Below are 9823 nucleotides of genomic sequence, written 5' to 3'. Positions count from 1 at the left end.
GTGTTTTGTCGGCATGGTGGTCGGTGGAGTGCACGTGTTTTGCTGTTCGAGAGCCAGGGGAAACCGTTCAGCGCGGCAATAGAATGTGTCTGAAACTTAGGGCGAGCAGTTACTGAGCACAACATAAGACTGTGCTAGAGTACAATTTAGCTCAACTTCCCAGGTTCTGTGCTATTGTTTCAAGCCTGGTGTCAACAAGGCACCAGTACCAGTGACTGGGGCTTTAAAGGCTACGAGTTACGCGTCTTAAGAGAAAGTTCGGTCATGCTTGGGAGCTGTAGCTTCCATTTAGAATTAATTTTACCTTTGTGTATACTTTTACAGTGAATGAGGAAGTTTAGGTGGTGCGTACAATTGCATGGGATTCCATACTGGGCTTGTGTAGTGGTGCAGGAACTCACGGTACCGGGCTAGGCTATCACTATTATTTAGAATGGCAAGTCTGACAAAACCCCTCTAAGCAACAGCAGCCAGGAAGGAACATGCATTTAAGCTATTATTTTATTAAGTAAAGAAGAACAACTTTGGCTATCTGTTCAGACAGAGGCTCATTAGTGAGGGAGCTCCTGTGGTTCCATGGTCTGGTGCAGAGTCCGGGATGAAGCGGAGCATCGGAACAGACTACACCCCTCTGACGGGCCGCAGCAATACTTCCCAGAGCAAAGGATTCGGTAGCCAAGCAGACGAAAAGACGGCCCCCAAAACTCCAGCCAAGCCACGTTCCAACACAGTCGCTACCTTCCTTCAGAAAGAGTTGACGCCTCTACCCGTGGGCAGCAACCAAGTGCGACCTTCTAGCGCTGAATTTCCCAGGCAAGCTAGAGCCCATGAGCGCCGAAATGCGTTCATGGGGGGGCAGTCTGGAATCCGCACGTCTGAGGACAGGAGCGGCCAACCCTCCATGCATCGGGTACTGGATGGTGCTACCTTCGACACGTCCTCCCACAGCAGGAGCAGCAGGGCTTCATGTACTGCACAGCAATCCGAGTGCAGTGCCGGCGCAGAAGCACATATTGCGGACAGATGCAGGCGATATGACACGCATGGCAGGGATGCAGGGGCCCCAGTGCTAAGCACATGCAGCAGAGCATCGCCACAGCCGAGGGAGGCGTCCAACGCTTCCTCGGCCCAAAAACCCGCTAATTCAGGCAGCAGCCAAATGCTCCGTTCCGCTCGTTTGAGGGTGTCAACCCCCATGAGATCATCAGGGCAGATCTCGGGAGAGACGCTGACAGATGCCAATGAATCAATTCGCCTCACTCGCAGCGGCGAAACTGCATCAATATCCGCAAAGCAGAGATTTTTACCTTCCGATAAATCCAGGTCTCACCGAGATTCCTCGAACCGCCGCCAAGAGCAGCCGAATGCAGAAGCATCCACAAGGGGAAGCCTCACATACAGGAATGGAAGTGAAAAGCCGGGCGGTTCAACCATACCTAGTGTAAGAGGGCGCTTGGCGCCTTCGAGCTACTTGTTCAGTGCTACACGCACAAGAGATTCACTGCTAGTTCCTGGAGAAGGTCGAGCATACCATCTTGGTGTCCAGCATGGGGAGCTGTATAACCGCATCCTGACAGTTGGTCATGCAGGGAGAGCAGACTGGCTGGCGGAACGTTTTCTCGACGCGCAAATGAGAACGCTGTCCCTAAAAAGCAATCGTAATTTCAGACTCCACTCTGGTAAGAAAGTTGCTTCTCCAGAGAGACCGGGAATACGAAATGGGAAACATCGGCATAGCCCCCAGCTGAGAGAGTACTCTAGATACAATTAAGCGCGTAGATCAATAAGCTTGCGCCTGCAAAATGGCAGTTTACACGCACAGCCTCAGTTCGAATGGGAAAAGATTGACGTGGTATACTTGCGTTGTGAAACCATGAAGAATAAGAGAAAGCGGTGTGGCGGTGCTGATCCTTAGGATTCTACAAGAAGAAGCCGGTGTCCATTGTTTCCATTGGCATGGGAGCTCCTATGATGGATGTGCTGGTTCGCGAGGCTTCATACATCACGGACGGCCCGCTAGCAATCGTCAGACTCGGTATCATTTGAAAATAACAAAATGAATAATTCGAGCAGGCCTGTATATCCACATTGCATTCTAAGTCACATGAGCTGTAAACTTCCTAGCTGTAAAGAGGCCAGCCGCCGTTTCTAAAACTAAATTTCTTTGCTCCTTGGGCCAACAGAGATTTATCTTACTGTTCGATTCACGTTTTTTTGCAGCCCTTTTAGAAAGATGCATCTCTAGACAAGCATGCTCTATAGGTTCTCTTTTAAGTTCGGCTTGGAAAAGAGCATAACACACTGCGAAACTAATGCTCTCAGGAACATGCACCTTGTTAGATCAAGACCTGAGGCCAGGATCAATTGTTGTCGCAACCCCTGGCTCGCTAGGCTGCTACACAAACTACGCATATTTTGATGGAACAGCCACAGACTACTCGCGAACCCAAGGTAGATCAACTCTGGAACTTGATTAATGATGTTCAAAGTTCTGGATGCCTTTACTCTTTTAAGCCCAAGCCCATAGGCCAAAGGGCCTTTCATTTTATTACGGAGGTTCACCCGCTATGCTTGCTATATATATGGGGAGCACAAATTCAGCACACAGAGCCGACGGCGACTAATAGAGAAAGAGCGACTCCAGCTTTTAAATGTTATATTCTGTCTTTTGGTGGGTGCGTTGCTGCTAGAGATGAAACCCTACGTCGTCACAAGGCCATGCGCGGCTGACCCCGAGCTATCAAGGTGCGGCTTTTCTTTTCCCCGTGCAAGCAAGATTTCATTGACACTTGATCAAGCCACGTAGGTTGCTATGCTTTTCTTTTCGTTTGTGCCAATTGTGCAGGCTAATATACCGGCATATTGCATCGCATGATCCTGACTCAGTCTTTGAAGGTCAGCTATAGCAGCACAGAATTAGTGATATTCTTCAGTCCGTGTGTGGGACTCATCACCGTGCAGATTCTACCTGCATGGCCATTCCATCTGATATACGTCATCTTGACTGCGGTTTACGTGGACTGGGGACTGAAGAAAGACGGTTACGCTTTCCGTCTTTTCTTATTGCATATCGAGGACTTCTTGCTTTGCAGGACTTAACGTTTCGGCAGAGACATTCTACAGCTGCCAAGCTCGAGAAGATCAGTTATTTAGGGTGGGCTGCGCAAGACACTGTGCTCAAGCACGAACAGCTTCTAATGCAGATGGTTACCAGCACACTTTATGGCACAGTATGGGCTTAATGGCTTCCTGTGTTCACCCGAAGACCTAACGAACAAGGGATGGTGCACTCTCGAACATTTTGCACTTCGGGAGGGTTGCGGCATCTGTTCAGGATGAAAACGAAAGCTTGTTGGAGACACTAGTGCGCTGTGGAGCCCAAACAATGGAAATGGAAACCCATCAGCTGCTGCACTTGGCGTCACGGAGGGTAGAACTTATGAAGGCGGCCGCAGTTCATATTGGAGTCACAAGTCGTACCAATGATCACTTTATGCATCCCATTACTGTAGGACTTGAACAAAACGAGAAACAAGTGGTGTCTTTTCCCTCTCTGTGGCAAATTCCTAACCCTTTGCTGACTGCTGTTTGCGCATTTGCGGATATCACCTACAGACGAGTGTGCGGATGTGAAGTAACCCAATCAAGAGTAAGCTGTGTATGACTCGTGCTGCAGCCTTCTCAACTGAACGACCTCGTTGCAGTAACGGGAAAAGCTTGCCTCGACGCTCTTGTGGACGTGACAATCTAACAAAATCATGGCAGCGCTAAATCGGGATGGTCATTCATAAACGCCGTGAAGATTACGCCGCTGTAGCATCATGGGGGATGGCGAATCGACTAATCACTCGTTTCCGTGGCCGCCGGACTGATTGCGCAGTTCAAAGCTTAGTAGATGCAAGAAACTCGCGCCAGTCAATAAGAGATAACGTAAGATGGAGGTGCAGGGAGGCCTATCCCCAGAATAATGCGTATCAAGGACAGAATAACGCAACTGCAAACAAGCTCGTGAGCGGCAGCATCCCATCTGGTATTGGAACTTCATTTTGCGCACTTCCCACTAAGTCTAGCCAGCCTAAGTCTAGCCAGCCTACTCCTTGCTGCTCACCTCAGCTTGCCGCCAACGCGTCTGGCATCGAGTACCCACAGTGAAACTCCCAGCAAAATGCACCGCCATATCCAAGCGCCTCTGCGCCAACAACTTCAGTTGAAGCCTCAAATTTCATTCCACCTGTACTCTGTGTGGAGTAGCCAAGCCTTCGTTCCACACACGGCCTAGCACGTCTAAACGAAGCACGAAGCGCGGCTAATTTCCTAGGTAAAGTACTATGCCGCTTGCTTGAGCAGCTCATAAGCTGTTTTTAACTTAAGAAAAATCAAGTTTATCCGTTTCTGCGCACTCCGGCCCTGTAGAAATGGGTTGCTCGGGCACGGATCATATGGTCCTGGCGCCACCTCGGGTGCCGCGGTGCCTGTTTTCCAACAAGATAAGGGATCAGGTACTTGGGTATCCCCCTGCTACGTGGTGGTGGGGAGGTGAGTGCCTGTTTATGACGGGGGTTGGCGTTGCAGTCCACCCCAAGAATAGGAACATGCCAGCGCCGAACAACATAGCGGCAACTGCTGCAAAGTAGCTCAAGAACCCCACGATGCCACATAAGATTAGTGGGACTGCGGGATAAAATGGGTTGCCGATACGCCGGTGATGTAGTACTCATCGTAACACTTGCACTACATGCCTCTTGCACAGCTTCTGAGCTGGACGCCGGTGCCAGGTTTTCTCGTGAGCTACCCATTGCCGTGCTCCCCAGCCGCCCTTCTGCTAGGATGGTCTTGCAGTTGAGTTTGCATTGGCCACTGCGCGGATCTCCGTCGAAATCATGGGCACGTGGAGAACGCGTAAGCAGTGGGCCGCGGTTCGTAAGGCCGTCGTTGGCAGCATTGGAGCACGGGCTGACTAAGAGACGTGACAGCTGTGAGTCCCTTCGGTTCGTAGAGTACTCGTGGACGCACGATGTCCGAAACTGTGATTTTTCACAGGGCATGTTCAGCATGTGCACTGCACAGTTTCGAGCGACTCCAGTGGGACCTGCATTTCGGCCCCAGGCAACGAAAGCCTCCTTCTGTAATACCAGGTGGAAACGTAGAAGAGTCATCACTGCGAGTTAATCTTCCCTATGGCAGTGATGAAGTTCGCTGCTCATCACTAAGGCAAGGAGCTGGCCCGCAAACAAAGCGCAATCGGCGGCAATGCGATGTGTTTCTCGGAGGTGAAACGTGCGCGTTATTAGAAACAAGAGCATCAACTAGGCAAAGTTTATCCCTCATAAAATGTATAAGGAAGCCTCTGGGGCGGAGTAACTTGCAGACAACACAGAAAGTGCTACGGGGGCTTGATGCAGAGCGGCTCTCTCTGTACTGCTGTCGGCAGCGGGGAAATCATCTTATGCTTCCCTTATATTTGGAATGCTGTTTTTGTTTTATTCCGAAGCTATACCTGGGCTTGCCTCTTCTGTGAGCAATAAACATTGCAAGCAGACGCTTCCAGGGGCTGCTGCTCTGCGCTCTAGAGGACTCCGTAGTCTACAAGTCGGAACTTTAGAGCCGTCGTTGCATCGTTGCTTCCACGGAAGGTTCTTTCATAATAAAAGGGAAATAAATACGACAGGGGGAATGCTTGGCCCCCCGTGGGCCAGCTGAGTGACTCATGTGCTCGTGTGCTGGGGATTCATGCACGCGCCGTACACGGAGAAGAACAGCATTAATTTATCCAGCCACGCAATTACAGCCGATCGAATTAGTAAACCACGTCGCCTAAGGGTGAGAATCGATTGTGGTTGGTCCATTTTTGACTCAAAGGGGGTCAACCCCCCCGAGGCTGCAGGAAGTCACCCCTCGTCTCGGCGGTATTCTTCAGTGTGTGAGGCACTTACACTGGCCCGAAAGTCGGTAGATCGTCTTTTACTCCTTCGGCATCACGTATTGCCGCTACACCATGCGGGGGGTCTTCGGGCACTACTTACCGCCAGAGGGCATTGGCAACCTCCATAAATACGCATACGTTTCTGGTCACCGAACTCCATTCGATCGGCTAATGAACCCTTGGTGGGAAGCGGCAGAAAGAGTTGTTCCTCGCACTATTCATCCTAACGCGCTCACTGTATCGAGCTGCATAACAGCCATAATTGGCTGCTCTCTTCTACTGTGCTTCTGCCCCTACCTGGCCGAGCACCCACCCCGCTGGGTATTTCTTGTGTCGGCGGCGCTCTTCTTTCTGTACCAGACATTAGATGCAATTGACGGAAAGCATGCGAGGCGCCATCGCCTGTCGTCACCTTTGGGACAGCTAATGGACCACGGCTGTGACATCATATGCACTACTCCGCTCACTCTCCTGGGTACAGCCATCATAGGTGGGGGAGTGGGGCTCAGGCAGTACGCAGTTCTGGTTGTCTCGTCGCAGCTTATTCAATTCCTCTACACTGTAAGCAGCAACATACTTCCGCAGCCTTTTCAGTGGCTCAACACAGCCAGTTCTCCAGCGGAGCAGTGCATGCACTGTGGTACCGTGTATTATTTGGAGTGAGATTTGCAAAATGCATGCGTTTCGCTTTGCTGGTCCTTCAGTGGTGGGAGCTTCATTTTGGCGTGTTTTACACCGCCACTGGAATTATTGGAGTGACGGAAGCACAGCTTACGGTAAGGTGGCCTGCGAGTTTCGGAGATATGCTTGCGCTTACAAAAGGCATAGCGAAGCACAGCTTTGACCCTGAAGCAAATAAATAAGCCATCAGACCGACTACATGGGGGGAAACGATGTTTGGTGTTTGATTTTGTGGCGCTTGGTAGATCATTTTGCTTTCCATAATTGGCGGAACCTTTGGCCCGGAGGTGTACCATGTTAACCTTCTACAGTACCTGCCGTTATCGGTCGGGTAAGTTTCGGTTATTGTTTGTTCCGTGTAATATACGTAGGCTTTCGGTTGCCTTCTTACATGATTCCATCCTGCCGACGTTTGCATGCATTCAGGGCGCCGCTTGCAAAGCTCGCTGCAGCTGCTGGCGTTGATGTTACACCCAGTGTCTTGTTTCAGCTGTTGTTGTTAGCTTGGTGAGTCTGTAGCGTGAACCGACCCTCTGCAGTATGCCAACCCAGAATGTTCGCAAAGCAGCTATTCACCCTCATTGAGTCTTTGTGGAAATTGTGCGCGACGCAGCAACATTAGCATCTGCATTTTAAATATTGTTATGGGACTTAAGCGGGCCCCACGATTTTGCGTCGCGTTCACACAAGTAGTGATGTTCCTGGTGTACATTTTCTTCCAGGGACTCGTTTACATGCACGGTAAGTTATGAAGACTCGCTGAAAGGGTCTTGACATTAGCAATGGGTTAGTCGTTATAGTTTTTGCCATCAAGCGAAACGCAAAGGGCGTACGATTGCTTTTAAGTGCCTTTATTGCAGGCTTGGTGTGGAGGCCAGTTTTGAATCCGTACCTAATATACACTGCAATTTGCTCGACTTACGCCATCTTGCTGTTACGCCTTTGCCTGTCGGCAACCTGTCGATTCCCGTACAAACTCGTACAGTGGCCAATGCTGCCTCTAGCGGCGGTAGCTGCTGCTCTCCTCTTGGGTGATTTAACAGCGGATCAGGAATTGTGGGCAATACTGGTGAGTCTCACAGGCCTTGCATACAAACTGCGCTGAAGTGCTACAGAGCGCCGAAACCATGCACGACACTTCATCGCTTATGTGCAGTTAACTTTCTGCGCTTGTGTGCAGGCTGTGTGTATCTTTAACTGCATCTATTTGGCCGACTTCGTGTACACGGTTGTCTCCGACGTGTGCGACGGTCTAAACACCCGTTGCTTTTCTGTTCCAAAGTTAGGAACTGCCCAGACTCCTTCAGAGCAGCCAAAGAAGGCTGACTAGCAAATTACAATCCCTTTCCGCCGCACCAGGCTATTACCGTGCTGGCAACGCATTTAACTTCCGAACCAATTTTCTATAGAAGCGCACCACACATGACTTCCCCAGCTGATAGGACTCAAAGCGCTTGCTGCCCTGTCTTTACTTCGTAGCAAAGCTAGCTATAACAGCTCTCTAGCCCGGGAAATCGAATTCTGCAGGCGTCTCCCACCATGCTGCAGGTGTAGCACGGACCCACTAGAAAGCAACTTCGTCGAAAAAACGCTGCCGGAACACTTCGGAACACTGGGAACCGTGTGCCTGCATTGTGTAGCTGTTCTAAGAAGCCACTAGAATCCTACTCGGCCACAGATGGATAAACGGGAAACGGAAGAACGGACCGACCCCGTGTTGAAACAGCAGCGGGGCGAACACAACGCTGCTAAGAGGAAACCGGAGGAAAATTGGAGTTATTCCTTCCATTGTTAACCCCGAAGGGTCTGGTGGATGCGCCGTACCCACTGAAAGTGTAAGAGTGGGACAACGCTCGGGGAAGGCCTGAGCAAGCTCAGAATCCTATCCCCTCCAAGCAAAAATTGATGTGACATTGTTGGATCCAGTTGGATCCATATCAGTTGTCACACTGATAAGAACAGATACTACACTTGATCATAGCCAAAAGGCCGAGAAGGTATGCTAGTCTAACTGCGGCCTCACTGCACCCCTAAGAGCACTGGACAGCGAATAAGATTTGGAGGGTCCTAATTATGGTAACCCTGTTGTTTCAAAATTTTAACCCAGGGTTCTAGCTTGGTTTAAATTTCTGTTTCACTTTTGATTTTTATTTCTATTTAGTGTGGTATCCCACAGAGCCTTGACAATTCTGGCTGGGTTTCTTCGCCTGACAAGTCTGGTGCTCAGTATCGCAGTCTCTCATATGCTATCTGAATTCCTCCATAAATGCACCACAAAATGCAAAAAACTTGCATTCTCACTTAGTTGATTTCTCATAATTTTGGGAAAATTAATATAATAACTAAATTCCTCTCGAATTATAGCCAGGCTTCAGGAGCAGATCAGCATGAATCGAAGAGGCCCACCTCACTACTGTGGAAGACCTACGTTTTGCAGCGCTGCTGCGGTAGCCCACTTGAAGGCAGTTGAATCATTCCTGCTTCTTATTCTCAATTGAAAAACCTGATGCACATACATTTATAGCTTGAAGTAAAATGCACTCCGTAAGAAGGGAGGACAGGCCACGTTGCTTGCCCGCTTTTGCTGTTCTTACGTCTCGTCTGTGCATTTTGCTGCTGAAACATGAAAAGAAATCTAGCCACACTTCATCATAGTTCAAATGTATCCCTATGACGCCTGCAGAATGAACTGGCACAGTTGGCTCTCCCGTCAAAGAATCGCCGGAGGGTTCAGTCCCCAGTCAACTAAAAATGTCGCTCTTCTATGCAAAGGGCTGGCTACAAGCTAGTGTGAAGATTCGGCAGCACTGCAGGTGCGCTTGGTTCCGGTGAAAACGAAGAGGGGGAACCACAACATGCGTATATGAACCCCAGCACGCTGTGGCAGTTTCAACTGCTTCACTGTTTCGGGCAGTTGTAGCAGATGGGCTGATTTCGTAGGGAGGGAGGGAGAAGAAAAGTACAGGCAGTTGTACATTTTCAAGAACTGACAAAATGCCAGGTTGTTAATGAGTTCCCTTATGCTGACCGGCGGTCGGCATCAGCCAGCAGAGCGTGTGCAAAAGTGCAACTGAGAAAAAATGTTTTACCACTACGTACGATGAATGATAATCCGCCAGCTTAGGACTTTACTTCGCAGTGCCTTTATTAACTTTTTTGTTGCTAATACTGCCACTATGTATGCGTGTGCAACGGACTCTTATTCGATTAATCGACCAT

General features: G+C 49.7%; 2 protein-coding genes across 2 annotated transcripts; both read left to right on the top strand.

Moving 5' to 3' along the window:
- Nucleotides 1–598: 598 nt before the first annotated feature.
- ENH_00031370 (uridine phosphorylase, putative) lies at nt 599–3751 on the top strand (the record flags this gene model as incomplete). The annotated part of the gene is made up of 8 exons (XM_013580174.1): nt 599–1679; nt 1916–2035; nt 2323–2451; nt 2691–2745; nt 2846–2895; nt 3093–3154; nt 3335–3508; nt 3677–3751. 8 exons carry the CDS (start codon nt 599–601, stop codon nt 3749–3751), a joined length of 1746 nt encoding a protein of 581 aa, XP_013435628.1.
- Nucleotides 3752–5995: 2244 nt separating this feature from the next.
- Nucleotides 5996–7934, top strand: ENH_00031360 (ethanolaminephosphotransferase, putative; the record flags this gene model as incomplete). Its single annotated transcript, XM_013580173.1, has 7 exons — nt 5996–6484; nt 6628–6699; nt 6850–6935; nt 7031–7111; nt 7218–7345; nt 7465–7673; nt 7785–7934. 7 exons carry the CDS (start codon nt 5996–5998, stop codon nt 7932–7934), a joined length of 1215 nt encoding a protein of 404 aa, XP_013435627.1.
- Nucleotides 7935–9823: the final 1889 nt, after the last annotated feature.

Source organism: Eimeria necatrix, genomic scaffold (genome assembly GCF_000499385.1).
Source record: "Eimeria necatrix Houghton genomic scaffold, Enh_scaff229, whole genome shotgun sequence".
Lineage (NCBI taxonomy): Eukaryota > Apicomplexa > Conoidasida > Eucoccidiorida > Eimeriidae > Eimeria > Eimeria necatrix.
This window is presented reverse-complemented; position numbering and strand designations above follow the sequence as displayed.